Source organism: Lissotriton vulgaris, chromosome 1_1 (genome assembly GCF_964263255.1).
Source record: "Lissotriton vulgaris chromosome 1_1, aLisVul1.2, whole genome shotgun sequence".
Taxonomy (NCBI): Eukaryota; Metazoa; Chordata; class Amphibia; order Caudata; family Salamandridae; genus Lissotriton; species Lissotriton vulgaris.
Window position 1 is genome coordinate 1,183,371,249 of NC_141685.1, and position 18,296 is coordinate 1,183,389,544.

The following is an 18,296-nucleotide window of genomic DNA, read 5'->3' on the forward strand; positions in this document are numbered from 1 at the left end:
AGGAAGGGGAATATGCGTCGAAGTAACCCTATCACTCGGAAACAGGTTCCCGTGACTTGATTAACGTGGTCTTTTAGGATCAGTGCTTGATCTAGACGCACACCCAGATTTTTTACTGTCTGCTTTGGTACCGGAACAGGTCCAAGCTCAGTTGGCCACCAGTCGGGAGACCATAGCAGAGTGGCCCCTCCAAACAACATGACTTCAGTCTTGGTCACGTTGCATTGGAGGAAGTTGTGGGCCATCCAATCTGCCACGGCTCGCATACCATTTTGGAAAGATTCTATAACCGTTGGTGTAAGAGTTTGGAAGGGAAACAGCAGCTGGGTGTCATCAGCATAGGAGATTGGGGTGAACCCGTAAGATCTTATGATGTCTGCCAAGGGGGCCACGTATACGTTAAATAACGTGGGGCTCAGGCAGGAGCCCTGTGGCACACCCTTGGTCAGCTTCCTACAGATGGAATTGTAGGAGCCTAATTTGACACCTTGTTGGCGGTCCGCAAGAAAGCTTTCTAACCATGCCAAGGCAGCCCCTTTTATTCCCACCTCCCTCAACCGGCCGAGAAGGATGTCATGCGACACCGTGTCGAAGGCAGCGGACAAATCCAATAGCACCAGAATCACTGAGCTCCCCCCATCAAGTGACATCCTGATAGTATCAGTCACTGACAGGAGAGCTGACTCTGTGCTATGGTTAGGCCTAAAACCAGATTGAGAGTGGTCTAGGCCGTCCGCTGCCTCGATGTAGATGGACAGGTGTGCGTTGACGTGTTTCTCTGCAAGCTTACCAAAATAGGGTAGGAGGGAGATGGGTCGGAGGTTGGAAAGTTCCGACCACGGGAGAACAGCATTCTTGCGGATGGGGTTCACCACCGCTCTCTTCCACACAGTGGGCACGTTTCCCTTCTTTAGGGACTGATTTATTACCTCTTGAATATAGGGGCCCAGCAAGGGACTCAGGGGGATTAAGATTTTAGCAGGAATCGGATCTTCTGGAGACCCAGATTTTACATGGGTCATTAGTGTTTCAAGTTCTTCACTTTTAATGGGAGGGAAGGTGGTCAGAGAGAAATTGGTGTTCTTATTGGTGAGAGGTATATTCAGAATACCTCTTTCTGTTTGGGACACCAGAATCTTGTCATAAATGGAGTCAATTTTATTTTCGAAATATAGAGAGACTTCCTCACACAGACTTTGAGAAAAATCATCTAAGCCTACACTAGCAGTTGGCTTGACGAATGTCTCAAGGATCCGATATAGTTCTTTAGGAGAATTACCAGCTTGTGTGAGTTGTTGCGTAATGCAATTTTTGCGGGCGGCTTTAATATGTTTATAATAGTTGGCTTGTGCTGCCCGGTGGGCCTTCTTATTATCTTCCGAATGACATTTTCTCCACCTCTTTTCTATCCTCCTACATTCTTGTTTCTCCGTTCTGAGAGCCTCTGTGTACCACTTCTCCTGTCTGGCTACGGGGAATTGTTTAAATGTTTTCAGGGGGGCAATTTTATCTATGGCAGTGGTAAGAGAATTTTGGAATATTGTTAAACTATGTTCCACATCCTCTATGTCCCTAATGTCAGGTTTTTCCCAGGTATTTTGAAGTGCCTCCAATGTGAGCTTGTGCCATTGTCTACGTATAACAGGAGGTAGGGATTTCCTATGAGATCCTTTGTTAATTTGGAATATGTTAAATTCCAATAAAAAGTGGTCGGTCCACTCTAATTGTACCGGTGTTTTACATGATATGTTATCAAAATTGGTGTGTATCAAATCAATACAATGTCCGCCTTCGTGTGTGGGGCCCTCATTCCTTTGCGTGAGGCCAATAGTCGCTAAGTCATCAGCAAGACTCCTAGTGTCTGACAGTTCAGGCTGATCCGTATGAATATTAAAATCCCCTAAGAGTAGGAAGTCTTCCTTAGCTCGTATATGTGGGCCGAGTATTTCCAGGAGGGAGAGAGAAAACCTGGGGCATGGTACAGGTGGACGGTAAAGAAGAGCTCCCTTACAGGTCTTTCTATTAGGGAAAGTGATTCTGTAAATCATTATTTCCAGTTGTGCACAACATTTTCTTTCTAGAATATCTAGTTTGAGGTCTTCCTTATAGACTATGGCAATTCCGCCACCTACTTTGTCGGGGCGGTCTGCATTATGAAGTTTATAGCCTTTTGGCACTCCTAGGGCAATGGCAGATACAGTGTGAGGCTTTAACCAAGTCTCAGTGATGTAGCAGATATCTGGGGTTATAGTATCAATTAGATCCCAGATGGCAAATTGGTGCTTCGGCATCGATCGGGCATTTATTAAAATGCAATGCAGATTATCAGTCAGCTCATGGGATTTGTTCAACTTTGGATAAGTAATGGTGCTAAAATGACAATTTAGGCAAGAAAAAGGTCCTTCTGGGCATGGCCAGTTATCTCTTAAGTGGCAGGGAGTAACAGATTTTCTAAGATTCAGTAACGCAGATGCTTCATACCTGATGCATTTGGAATAGGGCGGCATAATAGAGCCCCTGGCCCCGTCCTGTCGCGGACGGGCGCAGACGGGCAGCTCTTTGGCTGGTCTTCGGCTGGTATGAGGCTGCGCGCAACCGCTGCGCGCCTCCAAGGAGGCGGGGGCTAAATAGCCCCCAGAAACCGCTAGAGCGCTAACCGCTCCCGGAAGTGCCTGGCCCTCACCTGTCCGCCCTCCGCACAATGGTAACGAATTACCGAGTCGGAACGAGGCGGGCAGGAAGAAAGATCGAGACCAGCACTCCGGTGAGAATACACGCCAGGTTAGGTGACAGAGGGAGACAAAGGGAGAGGGAGGGGGGAAAGGGAGGGAGAGAGAGGCAGACAGAGAGAGGGAGGCAGACGATCGGAGAGGGAAACGATCGGAGGGAGGGGGGACAGAGGGAGGGGTAGACAGAGGGAGGGGTGGGGAGACAGAGGGAGGGAAACAGACAGAGGTAGGAGGAGACAGAGGGAGGGAAATAGAGGGAGGGAGGCAGAGGGTGACAGACAGGGCGACAGAGGAGACAGAGAGAGGGAGGGAGACAGAGAGAGGGAGGGAGACAGACAGAGGGAGGAGGGTGACAGAGGGAGGGAGACAGAGGGAGGGAATGAGACAGAGGGAGACAAAGGAAGGGAGACAGGGAGGCAGGGAGCTGGTGACAGAAGGAGGGAGAGGGAGAGAGGCAGAGAAAGGAAGACAGAGAGGGAGGGAGACAGAGAGGGAGAGAGACAAGGGAGGGAAACAGACAGAGGGAGACGGGCAGAGGGCGACAGAGGGAGGGAGGCAGAGGGAAACAGAGAGAGACAGATGGAGGGAGACAGAGAGAGGGAGGGAGACAGAGGGAGGTTGAAAGAGGATGACAGACAGAGGGACGGATAAAGAGGGAGAGGGAGGGAGAGAGAGATAGAGAAGGAGACAGTCAGAGTGATGGTGACAGAGGGTGAGAGAGAGAGACAGATAGAGAGGAAGACAGAGAGGGAGGGAGACAGATGGAGGGAGACAGATGGAGGGAGACAGGCGGAGGGAGAGGGAGACAGGCGGAGGGAGAGGGAGACAGACAGAGGGAGGGAGACAGACAGAGGGAAGGAGACAGAGGGAAGGAGGCAGAGGGAAGGAGGCAGAGGGAGACAGAGGGAGGTTGAAAGAGGGTGACAGACAGAGAGAGGGAGTTAGACAGAGGGAGACAGACTGACAGAGGGAGGGAGACAGAGTGAGGGTGACCGACGGTGAGAGAGAGAGAGTGAGTGAGACAGAGACAGAGAGGGAGACAGTCAGAGTGAGGGTAAGAGAGAGAGAGAGGTGTGTGTGTGTACCGGGTCTGGTGGCTCAGTGGACGAAGGCGTCCACTGCAAGGACCTGTGTTCAACATAACAGTCACAGTTTTTTTTCCTCTAGACCCGCCCCCACTGACCCCGCCCCCACCGGTGCGGGCTCGGCCACAAACCACACTGTAAATTTGGCCCCCGAGAGAAAGTTTGTGAGTACCCATGATCTAGAGCCACTAACATACTTGATAAAAAAAGCTCTCCATTTCGACTGTTTTCATACAAATGATCTAAATCATTTCCATATGAAATATTTACTATGCATTATTTGGTTTTGTGTGGAACAGCTCATTTTCAGGAGAGCAGGAACCTGCTTGTCTCCATCCATTTTAAAACTTTAAAGAAGACTCACACTGTTTAGACTGTTGTATTTGCTCATATTTACCAGAACTGGGCAGTTCAGAATATAATTTGGTATCTTATATCTTAACTTTGAAAGATACATTGCAGCAATCGAGTCTGTACAAGAGGCATACATGCAACCACACACACTCACATTGTATGCCCACACAGATGCAAACACAAACATGAACACAGAGACCTGCCATGGAAGATAAGGCCACACACACATACACTCACAAACAGGCACTGGCGTTGCCAATAGGTCTCGCAGTAGGAAAGTTGGAGCTATTGGTTTTGTAAATGACAAAGCCCTTTATGTTTTTAAAATGAAAATAAAATAAAAGGCATTGTTATTTGCAATTGTAATGGTTCCAACTTTCCTATTGCGAGACCTATTGGCAACGTGAGTGGCGTTGCGTGTGTGAGTGGTGTTGCGTGTGTGAGTGGCGTTGCGTGTGTGAGTGGCGTTGCGTGTGTGAGTGGCGTTGCATGTGTGAGTGGCGTTGCGTGTGTGAGTGGCGTTACGTGTGTGAGTGGCGTTGCGTGTGTGAGTGGCGTTGCGTTTGTGAGTGGCGTTGCGTGTGTGAGTGGCGTTGCATGTGTGAGTGGCGTTGCGTGTGTGAGTGGCGTTGCGTGTGTGAGTGGCATTGCGTGTGTGAGTGGCGTTGCGTGTGTGAGTGGTCTTGCATGTGTGAGTGGCGTTGCATGTGTGAGTGGCGTTGCATGTGTGAGTGGCGTTGCGTGTGTGAGTGGCGTTGCGTGTGTGAGTGGCGTAGCGTGTGTGAGTGGTGTTGCGTGTGTGAGTGGGGTTGCGTGTGTGAGTGGGGTTGCGTGTGTGAGTGGGGTTGCGTGTGTGAGTGGGGTTGCGTGGATGAGTGGAACAAGAGTGGAAGGGTTGAGGAGACACTCTGTTCATCACCACCCCCTTTTCTGAATCGTTTTTGGCCACTACAGGTGTGGCAGGGTATACTCAGACATGAGTCCCTTTCTCACTGCTCCATCAGGATTCAAGCAAGCCGGGCCGAAGAGGCTGAAATGCCAGAAACCGGTCCCCGGTAGCTTGTCTCCTTTCTGGTGAAGAATTGGCTTGGTAGTTTGGTCTGCCCTGTTCCCATGATGCACTGGGCCAGGGACAGACTAATTTGCATGTAGCCAGGTTCTGAGCTGGGATGGGGCAGTGAGATAAATAACGGTGATGGATCAAGCCCTGATCTTTGGACTGGGTAAGAGTGGTCTGCTTAATTCAGACACTCTGTTCATCACCACCCCCTTTTCTGAATCGTTTTTGGCCACTACAGGTGTGGCAGGGTATACTCAGACATGAGTCCCTTTCTCACTGCTCCATCAGGATTCAAGCAAGCCGGGCCGAAGAGGCTGAAATGCCAGAAACCGGTCCCCGGTAGCTTGTCTCCTTTCTGGTGAAGAATTGGCTTGGTAGTTTGGTCTGCCCTGTTCCCATGATGCACTGGGCCAGGGACAGACTAATTTGCATGTAGCCAGGTTCTGAGCTGGGATGGGGCAGTGAGATAAATAACGGTGATGGATCAAGCCCTGATCTTTGGACTGGGTAAGAGTGGTCTGCTTTATTCAGACACTCTGTTCATCACCACCCCCTTTTCTGAATCGTTTTTGGCCACTACAGGTGTGGCAGGGTATACTCAGACATGAGTCCCTTTCTCACTGCTCCATCAGGATTCAAGCAAGCCGGGCCGAAGAGGCTGAAATGCCAGAAACCGGTCCCCGGTAGCTTGTCTCCTTTCTGGTGAAGAATTGGCTTGGTAGTTTGGTCTGCCCTGTTCCCATGATGCACTGGGCCAGAGACAGACTAATTTGCATGTAGCCAGGTTCTGAGCTGGGATGGGGCAGTGAGATAAATAACGGTGATGGATCAAGCCCTGATCTTTGGACTGGGTAAGAGTGGTCTGCTTAATTCAGACACTCTGTTCATCACCACCCCCTTTTCTGAATCGTTTTTGGCCACTACAGGTGTGGCAGGGTATACTCAGACATGAGTCCCTTTCTCACTGCTCCATCAGGATTCAAGCAAGCCGGGCCGAAGAGGCTGAAATGCCAGAAACCGGTCCCCGGTAGCTTGTCTCCTTTCTGGTGAAGAATTGGCTTGGTAGTTTGGTCTGCCCTGTTCCCATGATGCACTGGGCCAGGGACAGACTAATTTGCATGTAGCCAGGTTCTGAGCTGGGATGGGGCAGTGAGATAAATAACGGTGATGGATCAAGCCCTGATCTTTGGACTGGGTAAGAGTGGTCTGCTTAATTCAGACACTCTGTTCATCACCACCCCCTTTTCTGAATCGTTTTTGGCCACTACAGGTGTGGCAGGGTATACTCAGACATGAGTCCCTTTCTCACTGCTCCATCAGGATTCAAGCAAGCCGGGCCGAAGAGGCTGAAATGCCAGAAACCGGTCCCCGGTAGCTTGTCTCCTTTCTGGTGAAGAATTGGCTTGGTAGTTTGGTCTGCCCTGTTCCCATGATGCACTGGGCCAGGGACAGACTAATTTGCATGTAGCCAGGTTCTGAGCTGGGATGGGGCAGTGAGATAAATAACGGTGATGGATCAAGCCCTGATCTTTGGACTGGGTAAGAGTGGTCTGCTTAATTCAGACACTCTGTTCATCACCACCCCCTTTTCTGAATCGTTTTTGGCCACTACAGGTGTGGCAGGGTATACTCAGACATGAGTCCCTTTCTCACTGCTCCATCAGGATTCAAGCAAGCCGGGCCGAAGAGGCTGAAATGCCAGAAACCGGTCCCCGGTAGCTTGTCTCCTTTCTGGTGAAGAATTGGCTTGGTAGTTTGGTCTGCCCTGTTCCCATGATGCATTGGGCCAGGGACAGACTAATTTGCATGTAGCCAGGTTCTGAGCTGGGATGGGGCAGTGAGATAAATAACGGTGATGGATCAAGCCCTGATCTTTGGACTGGGTAAGAGTGGTCTGCTTTATTCAGACACTCTGTTCATCACCACCCCCTTTTCTGAATCGTTTTTGGCCACTACAGGTGTGGCAGGGTATACTCAGACATGAGTCCCTTTCTCACTGCTCCATCAGGATTCAAGCAAGCCGGGCCGAAGAGGCTGAAATGCCAGAAACCGGTCCCCGGTAGCTTGTCTCCTTTCTGGTGAAGAATTGGCTTGGTAGTTTGGTCTGCCCTGTTCCCATGATGCACTGGGCCAGGGACAGACTAATTTGCATGTAGCCAGGTTCTGAGCTGGGATGGGGCAGTGAGATAAATAACGGTGATGGATCAAGCCCTGATCTTTGGACTGGGTAAGAGTGGTCTGCTTTATTCAGACACTCTGTTCATCACCACCCCCTTTTCTGAATCGTTTTTGGCCACTACAGGTGTGGCAGGGTATACTCAGACATGAGTCCCTTTCTCACTGCTCCATCAGGATTCAAGCAAGCTGGGCCGAAGAGGCTGAAATGCCAGAAACCGGTCCCCGGTAGCTTGTCTCCTTTCTGGTGAAGAATTGGCTTGGTAGTTTGGTCTGCCGTGTTCCCATGATGCACTGGGCCAGGGACAGACTAATTTGCATGTAGCCAGGTTCTGAGCTGGGATGGGGCAGTGAGATAAATAACGGTGATGGATCAAGCCCTGATCTTTGGACTGGGTAAGAGTGGTCTGCTTAATTCAGACACTCTGTTCATCACCACCCCCTTTTCTGAATCGTTTTTGGCCACTACAGGTGTGGCAGGGTATACTCAGACATGAGTCCCTTTCTCACTGCTCCATCAGGATTCAAGCAAGCCGGGCCGAAGAGGCTGAAATGCCAGAAACCGGTCCCCGGTTGCTTGTCTCCTTTCTGGTGAAGAATTGGCTTGGTAGTTTGGTCTGCCCTGTTCCCATGATGCACTGGGCCAGGGACAGACTAATTTGCATGTAGCCAGGTTCTGAGCTGGGATGGGGCAGTGAGATAAATAACGGTGATGGATCAAGCCCTGATCTTTGGACTGGGTAAGAGTGGTCTGCTTTATTCAGACACTCTGTTCATCACCACCCCCTTTTCTGAATCGTTTTTGGCCACTACAGGTGTGGCAGGGTATACTCAGACATGAGTCCCTTTCTCACTGCTCCATCAGGATTCAAGCAAGCCGGGCCGAAGAGGCTGAAATGCCAGAAACCGGTCCCCGGTAGCTTGTCTCCTTTCTGGTGAAGAATTGGCTTGGTAGTTTGGTCTGCCCTGTTCCCATGATGCACTGGGCCAGGGACAGACTAATTTGCATGTAGCCAGGTTCTGAGCTGGGATGGGGCAGTGAGATAAATAACGGTGATGGATCAAGCCCTGATCTTTGGACTGGGTAAGAGTGGTCTGCTTAATTCAGACACTCTGTTCATCACCACCCCCTTTTCTGATGCGTTTGTGAGTGGCGTTGCGTGTGTGAGTGGCGTTGCATGTGTGAGTGGCGTTGCGTGTGTGAGTGGCATTGCGTGTGTGAGTGGCGTTGCGTGTGTGAGTGGCGTTGCGTGTGTGAGTGGTCTTGCATGTGTGAGTGGCGTTGCATGTGTGAGTGGCGTTGCATGTGTGAGTGGCGTTGCATGTGTGAGTGGCGTTGTGTGTGTGAGTGGCGTAGCGTGTGTGAGTGGCGTTGCGTGTGTGAGTGGGGTTGCGTGTGTGAGTGGGGTTGCGTGTGTGAGTGGGGTTGCGTGTGTGAGTGGGGTTGCGTGGATGAGTGGAACAAGAGTGGAAGGGTTGAGGAGAGCGAAAGTGAGCAAAGCAGAAGCCATGTGACGGAGCTGGGTTGTGTTGTTGGGACAGGCTCGGCAGTGCGGCAAGGCTGTGATTGCGTGGAGAGAGAGGGGAGGTGCTGGTGTGGGAGGGGGAGGCTGTGATTGCGTGGAGAGAGAGGGGAGGTGCTGGTGTGGGAGGGGGGAGGTGCTGGTGTGGGAGGGGGAGGCTGTGATTGCGTGGAGAGAGAGGGGAGGTGCTGGTGTGGGAGGGGGGAGTTGCGCAAGAGCTCACAATGAGACCTTGTCTGGTGGTCACTCAAACAGCAGATCAATCACGCGCAAGCCAGCGCACGTTATGAAGTGGAGACAAAAAACTGTGCACACCTCTGCCGGTCTACACTTGGGTGCTTCAAAGCCTCTGGGGTGAACTGCAAAACTCCACAAGAGGCACTTGGAACAAAGCAGAAATTGTGCCCCTTTCTGAGCCGAGACTCCACCGATCGATATTATGGTGTGTTTAATTAATACAAGACGACGCTCCGGCCGCGACCCCGTTATTTCCTTGATATTTTCACATATGAACAAACAGTGAAAAAATGAAGGCGGAAACAGTGGACACGACTCACGTGGCAATCCCCACCCTTGTAACACATAACCATCTAAATATATGCGCACAAACCACTCCTAGAAGAAAACAAGAGTGAAAGGGTTGAGGAGAGCGAAAGTGAGCAAAGCAGAAGCCATGTGACGGAGCTGGGTTGTGTTGTTGGGACAGGCTCGGCAGTGCGGCAAGGCTGTTATTGCGTGGAGAGAGAGGGGAGGTGCTGGTGTGGGAGGGGGAGGCTGTGATTGCGTGGAGAGAGAGGGGAGGTGCTGGTGTGGGAGGGGGGAGGTGCTGGTGTGGGAGGGGGAGGCTGTGATTGCGTGGAGAGGGGAGGTGCTGGTGTGGGAGGGGGGAGTTGCGCAAGAGCACACAATGAGACCTGGTCTGGTGGTCACTCAAACAGCAGATCAATCACGCGCAAGCCAGCGCATGTTATGAAGTGGAGACAAAAAACTGTGCACACCTCTGCCGGTCTACACTTGGGTGCTTCAAAGCCTCTGGGGTGAACTGCAAAACTCCACAAGAGGCACTTGGAACAAAGCAGAAATTGTGCCCCTTTCTGAGCCGAGACTCCACCGATCGATATTATGGTGTGTTTAATTAATACAAGAGGACGCTCCGGCGGCTACCCCGTTATTTCCCTGATATTTTCCCATATGAACAAACAGTGAAAAAATGAAGGCGGAAACAGTAGACACGACTCAAGTGGCAATCCCCACCCTTGTAACACATAACCATCTAAATATATGCGCACGAACCACTCCTAGAAGAAAACAAGAGTGGAAGGGTTGAGGAGAGCGAAAGTGAGCAAAGCAGAAGCCATGTGAAGGAGCTGGGTTGTGTTGTTGGGACAGGCTCGGCAGTGCGGCAAGGCTGTGATTGCGTGGAGAGAGAGGGGAGGTGCTGGTGTGGGAGGGGGAGGGGGAGGCTGTGATTGCGTGGAGAGAGAGGGGAGGTGCTGGTGTGGGAGGGGGAGGCTGTGATTGCGTGGAGAGAGGGGAGGTGCTGGTGTGGGAGGGGGGAGTTGCGCAAGAGCACACAAAATGAGACCTGGTCTGGTGGTCACTCAAACAGCAGATCAATCACGCGCAAGCCAGCGCACGTTATGAAGTGGAGACAAAAAACTGTGCACACCTCTGCCGGTCTACACTTGGGTGCTTCAAAGCCTCTGGGGTGAACTGCAAAACTCCACAAGAGGCACTTGGAACAAAGCAGAAATTGTGCCCCTTTCTGAGCCGAGACTCCACCGATCGATATTATGGTGTGTTTAATTAATACAAGACGACGCTCCGGCGGCGACCCCGTTATTTCCCTGCTATTTTCCCATATGAACAAACAGTGAAAAAATGAAGGCGGAAACAGTGGACACGACTCACGTGGCAATCCCCACCCTTGTAACACATAACCATCTAAATATATGCGCACGAACCACTCCTAGAAGAAAACAAGAGTGGAAGGGTTGAGGAGAGCGAAAGTGAGCAAAGCAGAAGCCATGTGACGGAGCTGGGTTGTGTTGTTGGGACAGGCTCGGCAGTGCGGCAAGGCTGTGATTGCGTGGAGAGAGAGGGGAGGTGCTGGAGTGGGAGGGGGAGGCTGTGATTGCGTGGAGAGAGAGGGGAGGTGCTGGTGTGGGAGGGGGGAGGTGCTGGTGTGGGAGGGGGGAGGTGCTGGTGTGGGAGGGGGAGGCTGTGATTGCGTGGAGAGAGAGGGGAGGTGCTGGTGTGGGAGGGGGGAGTTGCTGGTGTGGGAGGAGTGCTGCTAGGGGAGGAGAAGCCTGATGCCGGATGGGGGCGGGAGAGGCTGGGCTTGCATGCGATGCGCGTGCATGTACACGCGAACTGCATGAAAACTGCGGGGCTGAAAGCCCTTTGGTTTCAGGATGTTTTCGCCACTTGAATTCTCGCTCCGCTCGATGCGCTTGCGCACATCGATAGGTCGCGAGACCTAAAAAAGAACAAAAGCATGCGGGTGCCCAAGCACATGCACGTCCACATAATGCATGCCCTCACAAATGCACCCACAAACACGCACAGATGCAAACACACAGAAATGTGCCATGAAAGACAACGGCACACTCACAAACATTTTCAGAAACAAGCAAAGGCAGGCGCTTGGACTAACGTAAGTAGATATTCAAACATGTGTGCCCTCCAAGCTCCCGATGAAAGTACTACCAAGTCATACATGCTTTTTTCCCCGCAGACGCACAAACACAAATATGTGCTCACACACCACATACATATTAGCGCAAATACATTTGAATAACATTTCCATGAAGATTTTATTGTAAATCACGTTTTAATCGTGCTTCCTAAAAGAACTCTGCATCCGGAAACCTAATAAGAACATGTTTAGCCAGCGGTAGGAAATAGCCCAGAAACGGTTATGTAATATGAGCTAGTTTCAGCACCGTTAATGATTTCCTCTCCTGTCTCCAAGAAGGGATTCCATGCCTGTGTAAGAATCACCCATCTGTGCTGCGCGCATTTCGAGGTTCTCCTCTCCTGGAATAGGCGGGGCTGCTGGGTGCTCGTTTGAGCTGTCCTATAGTCAGGACCTCAGGAGTCTGCCGAGGAGCAGGGGATACCAAATATTTCACAACACCGGCAGCTATGCAACTAAGTTTAGTATAAAGAAAAAGATTCACGCTATTTCTAATCCGCGTTACGCTCCATCTCTTCCGTGAACCGGAAACACAACCATTCTAGTGTGCAATTTGAGCATGCGCTATGGATCGGCATCTCGTGTCTGAGCAGGCGTAGTTTTGTTTTGGTATGGGCGTCCATTCACTTCCAGTTGTTTCAGTCCCCGGGATGGAATAGTGAGACTTATTTCTGAAGCGTGTTTCGCGGCCAGTGCTGAGTCGTTACCTGATACATATTTTATACCTGAGAAATACCGTTGGAACAAGTGGAAATGTCTAAACAAGACACAGAGAGGGTGAGCAAATTGCTATATAAGGGAAGAGTGGTGGAATTTTACGGGGAGGGGGCGGTAGCTTTCAGAGGTGACGTCTGTGTTTACCAACAGATCTGCATTTTTTTACATGCTCTATCTCTTTATTTTTTTACCAATGCATAACTTTCCCGATAATTCCGAATCCCAGCAATGCATTCGCTTGGTACAAATTAGTTCAAAGCGGCACAAATCAACAGGCTTCCTGTATACCCCTGGACACTTCATCTCAACACAACTCCAGATACACTATGATATCAAACATGTTACTCGATGTACAGTCAAAGGAGGAATGTGAGATCTGTTCCTTTTAGACGCACTTTCCCTAGTTACCAGTACTTATAGAACAGCTCTTCTAAAGCCTTGTAGTGCAGTGACAAGGAAGCGGAGGACCGGTACTTAGTTTGTAAAGAAATAAGTGCCAGGGCCCTTGTCAGGAAAGCACTGCAGCTTTTTCTAAATTAAAAATAATGAATACCTGTCTATCAAGCTATTTGTATAGCTTTGGCTAATAGTAATTTTTAGGTTTCGCCTGGCGTCCACTGCGCAGCAGTGTTCGCGCAGGCGAAATCTTTTGTTTAGCAGTACGGGGCTTTGTCCGGCCTGTCTCTTCCATTGGCTAGCTCCATAAATGGAGGCTAGCCATTGGAAGAGAGATCTGTCCGTTATTCTCCGAGCAGATTCGTGGGCGTTCCGTAGATTTTTTCTCATTCCGCCCCATTTAGAATGTCATGCGGCGGTGGGCGTTTTTTGTTGTTGGGTTTTTTCGGCATGTTTTTGTCACTTTCATCGTGTCTTTTGCAGGAGTGGGCTGCGCTATTTATGTTGCTGGGATGTATGTATGCATTTGCGAGCAGGTAAGCAGCAATTTTTTCTCTTTGATGCCCTTTTTTCCTCACACAACAGTCTCGGTTTTAAGGGCACTGGAAAAAGGGGAAAACGGAGACGAAGGAGCCGAGGTTTTGTTTGCACGCTGCGCATTCGCGCCAGGCTGCTGCTCGCCTGGCTCTTGCACGGGGTGGCTAGGTGAGCGTCTCGCCTCTCTCTGGAGACAAGGGGCTTTCTCTTTTTCTAGTTCAGTGAGCCTAGTACTGTCGAAAAATTCTGTTTCCGCTCTCATCCACGCAACTGCTGGTTTCGTGCATTTTTTTCGGCAGAACTGTGTTCTGATTGGTGAAATGAGATTGCACAATGAAGAAGTCAGGGTGTTTGGGCGGTGTGTAATGTGTGCTGGTGCCATTCTTGGGAGATGTGTCTGACTGTGTTTTACTGGAAGCACTCGGGGCTACTACAGCTTGCAGTCCTCCCATGTGTACTCTGTGGGGGCGCAGGGACGGTGGCCTCAAGCCCAGACCAGGGCTGGAGCCTCGGACCTCTCGTCGTTTGTTCTAGAGAATCCCTCATCATTGGGTGCAGCGCTGGCCTCATGGCTTCCTGTTTCAGGCTAACTACGGAGGCGCCATGTTGTGCTTTTCTTTACCGAAATCTTTCATTAAGCTAAAGCTGTCCAGATATCGTTATATGTTGTGTACATGCTGGTTGTTCTAGGTTACACTATTAGAAACGCATTAAATAAATAAATAAAAACGGAGATGTCTTGGGATAGATAGTCATGCACGAGGGATGCATGAACTCTACGCGCAGGGGTGGGAGCGACTTGAAAAGTTGGACGTGTACCTTAGAACTCCGGTGGAAGTCCACCAGAATGTACGTTTTTTTTCTCATTTCCTGTACCGGCAATTCTTTTTTTGCTTCTTGTCCTGACTATCACTTTTCTTGTGTTTATGTTTCGAGGCATGTTTCAAAAGCTCGTTTTTAATGTGAGACCGGTAGAACTGTATTCCTACGTCCCAAGTGCTCCTTTTTGAGTGTAGGGTGCCAGGTATTGAGATCTGGCGTGCACTGCGAAGTCAAGATTGACCACCTCAGAGAAACGGTGCCCTCGCCTCATTTACAAGTCTGGAGGTGTCCTCCTTCTGCCCAGCCCCCCTCCACTCTCTTCTTTTCCCAGAACGGAAGAAGCAGTGTCTTGCGCCGACTGATCCGACCCCCACCGTATCTCGGCTCCTCTCCCCCCCAGCAGGTCGGAGGCGCAGGCGGGAGATGTGTGCTCGGGCAGTACGTTGATGAGCAGTAACCAGAGAGGATCGAGCATTGCACAGCTCTTGTCGACTTGTCCCGTGCTTAATATTACACACTATGACAGAGCAGGTCGTCCCAGACACCTTTCTGTAGTCCTTTTTTACCGCTGGCTCCACTTTCCGTCCCGCTCTTCCTTGTGAGTTATTTAAGTGCAGTAATGGGTGAGTTGAGTATCCTCGCCCCATCATTGTTCCAAGTGAAACTCCTTGCGAGTGGCTCCTGAGTGAGTATGCAGCAGACTCAAGTCTAAAGAATTGAGCTGGTATGAGGCTGCCTGGACTGCCATCTGATAAAGAGAAGCGGAGAGCTATGAAAGGGGCGCAGCATATGTTTTCACATTGACAGAGTTCAGACAGTAATTAGCCAATTTCGTAAGAAGCATATTTGAGCCTACTCGACATGTTTTGTAACAATGAACAAGCTAACACCCGGTTTCGCCATGCATGCTACAAGAGGGGAGACTGGGGGTGCAGGGTGCCTTCAAAGTACTTTCTGCACCCTGCTTTTTGTTCTGCAGTTCGTGAGAATGCCAAGTTTGCAGGTTGGCTACATAGAATATTAGCTAAAGTTGCACAGGGTTCTGTGGTATATTTATAGGTTAGAGGCTACAATGATTGGATTTTCCGATACCTGAAAATTTAGCAGTATAGGGGCATTGCCCGTGATCAGGCTGGAGTCAAGATTGACCACCTCTTGAATAGAATACGTGGTTTAAGTGATGAAATACATTTGTGATTAGAATTATAAAACAGAGTAAGCTATTGGCATTGTAAATGACAATGCCATTTATTTATCTGTTTTCAAAACCAACACATAAATAAAAATGTTGTCATTAACATTGCCAATAGCTCTAACTTTTGTAAAAGGCGAGACAGTTGCATTTAAAATGCTTGTTAATGTATATAGAATAATGAAACAACTTTTGCGTTCAGCACAAAATTAGGCAAACAGCGCCACCATGTGGCCGACAGTCATAAATCCCAGAGTTGACAATTAAGTGCCAGCAGCTCAAATTAAGCACTGATTCTATGTCAGGACCGGAGGCTCCGATTATGCTTCTCAATTTTCTTTACTGAAAATTCTCAGCAGCCAATCAGAAAGTGAAAACAAAAATATATACTACAATACCCATAAACCCTAGAGGGTATCCCATGGTAACCATAGAGTAGACCCCTATATAAGGAGTGCAAGAGAATAGAACATCCTCTTTCTTTGTTGCTCCGCATCCAGTTAAGTGCATTTCCTCATTACTGATAGTGCTTTCATATTGTACTTTGATTAGTCTGTATGTGCACTGATATGTAAATGTCATTTGTACCTGTATGTGGCTCTGCTCGCTGTTCGCGCTGCCTGTGTTGTATTGTATTGTATTGTATATTGGATTTATATAGCGCTTATCACCCAGGGGTCTCTAAGCGCTTGCCTTGGGAACCCGTCCTGGCTTTTCCCTGTGAGATAGCCCCTACAGGGCATCCCCAAGGTGAAAGCCAGGCATCCCGCCGCAGGGGGCCGTTGCGGAGATTAAGCAAGCTTAATGCCCAGAGTTGCAGAGTGTGAACCCATGATTAGGTCAGGCACCAAAGCGAGAATTATCGAGTCCGTGGACATTTGAGCTCAAGACCCTGCCGCGTCGTGAATTGAACCCTGGTCCCGGGTCTGACCTCTGCTTCAGGGTCTGCCTGCTCTAACCAGTGAGCCACACTTGTGTTGTTGTTTGCCCGCTTCTGATGCTTTGCATTTCTTATGTTGCACGCTGTGCTGGTGTTCCGATATTCAGCCTCTGCTTTCGTGTCTAGCGTTTCATTTCCCGCGATCGCGTTTCTTACACAGCGGCCCCCGTCTCTGTGTGGGCACCGCAGTGTGAGTTTTCTGTGGTCTCCGATCCCGACCGGCTTCTTGTGCTTCACCGCTGCAGCGCGGTAGAGGTTTCTCTTCTGTTCAGCGCTGATTGCGGCCGTCACGTGCCGTTGGGAGCGCGGTCAGGGTCCCGGGCGCTTGGTGCCTGCGGGCAGTACAGTGGAGCGAGGTCACGCGCACTCTCACAACGCCCGCCTCGATTTGGCATTAGTTTTGGCCGGTTCGAGCATGCGCGGCGGCCATTTTCTTAGTTTACCAGCAAATTGCGATAACGCTTACTGTTATTTTGAGCGCAGGAACATCGCTTGTTTTGCTCTAGACCTACGACCTTGCCAACCTCCCAGCGACGCCCAGGTCATGTTGAAGGGCTTTTGGCTGGATAATTTTGAATAGGCTCTGCCTAGAGTGGTAGTGCTGGGCAAACCCTCCCTCCACGCTTTATTATTATTTTGCACACTTGGAATTCTAGATTCCTGTGTTGCTTGGCTTGCCTGGGGTTTTGCCACGCCCCCTGATTTGTCACTGTCTTTACAATTACGTTATTCTGTGCCACTGGCAGTGCATATTGTCTCCCTGTTTTCCTCCTGTGGGTTGAATTGTCACTTATCAGTGCCTGTCATGTCTGACTATTTTTATGATGACGCAGACTACTTTGAGAAGGAACCCTCTGGGTCTTTGGAGACTGAGCTTGTTGAAGCTCTGGATGTGGGAGTTCAACACTCCGTTAACAAGGCTATTGTCAGGGCAATTGAAACTTTAAAACGCCATTCATATAATTATGCTGTTCAACAGGGCTGGGTACCTGGCCCAAAGTCCTGTGCTTCTTCTGGCTTCAAGGCTTCTAAGAACCCCCACTCTGCGGACTTTGCCAAGCTCGCTCAGACCTTGTCCTCTGACCATTCTTATGTGTCTACGAGAAAGGACAAAGGTTCTGACTCACCTCGCAGAGAAGGTGGTGATACCTCTTCCTCTACCTCGACGTCTGACTCTGACGTTTCTCCTCCACCAGCCAAGAAGCAACGCAAGGAGCAGTTAGTTGACGCTCCCTCTCATCCTAATTTACTAACATTTGACCCCACTGCAATAATTCATCCAAATTCTTCCTCTTGGCTTCCCTCTGCGGAGGTTGCTGATTATGTGCAGTCCCATTTGAGGCAACCCTTTGACAAAGATGTCGGGGCACATTTACGGTCAGAATGTCGCGTCCGGATTTGGCGGACAAGGTGGCAGATACCCCGGAAGTGGATCCTTCCATGCTTACCTATTTGAAATATACTAAGGATCCTAAGAAAAGTTTGGATCGTGCATGGAGGTGCTGCCAGGACAAATTACTCGATTTGACCGGCCCCCTAACAAATTTTGGATTTGGGTTACAAATCTAAGGCTTCAGGGCAAATCATCAATCCAGATCACTTAATTGGATGGGCTCAGCGTGCTGTTTGTCTGTTGGGCAATGCCAACTGTGCAATATCTAGTGAGCGCCGTCGCTCTATTTTACTAAAGCTTGACCCAAAATTAGCAGTTATCCTCCTCGGAGTCGGGCCCCTTAGCGCAAGGTCTTTTATTTGGCCAACTTTTTTTGAAAGAGTTAACAAAATTTGTTGCCACTTTCAGTGGCCTTGATAAGGCGCAGGGTTCCTTAAAACGGGCGTTTCGTCCAGTTTTTGGAAGGGCCGGACGACATCGGGGGCTGTTGTTCGGCTGCGGTTACCAACAAGGCATCCAGCGAGGATATAATTCCCAGCGTGGAAAATTCCAAGACTCTCATTCCTCTGCCAACTTCTATCCCACTCGTGGATCACGCAATTACAACAAGGGATGCTATTGTGGTACCCATGGAGAGCAACGCAAGTCCGCTGCCTGAGGTGAGCCTGATTCCCT

At 49.9% G+C, this 18,296-nt stretch overlaps 1 protein-coding gene across 2 annotated transcripts in view; it reads left to right on the forward strand.

Annotated features, from left to right (window-relative positions):
- The first annotated feature begins 12,140 nt into the window (after nucleotides 1–12,140).
- The window catches only part of LOC147748882 (zinc finger protein 10-like), a 246,428-nt gene continuing 240,272 nt past the window's right edge, over nucleotides 12,141–18,296 (forward strand). Inside the window, exon 1 of one of the 2 annotated variants that reach the window (XM_086964431.1) lies at nucleotides 12,141–12,401. In XM_086964431.1, coding sequence (XP_086820557.1) covers nucleotides 12,378–12,401 — 24 coding nt within the window. In that variant the 5' untranslated portion in view covers nucleotides 12,141–12,377. The remainder of the gene's footprint in view (nucleotides 12,402–18,296) is intronic. The other variant, XM_086964433.1, reaches the window with a different exon arrangement.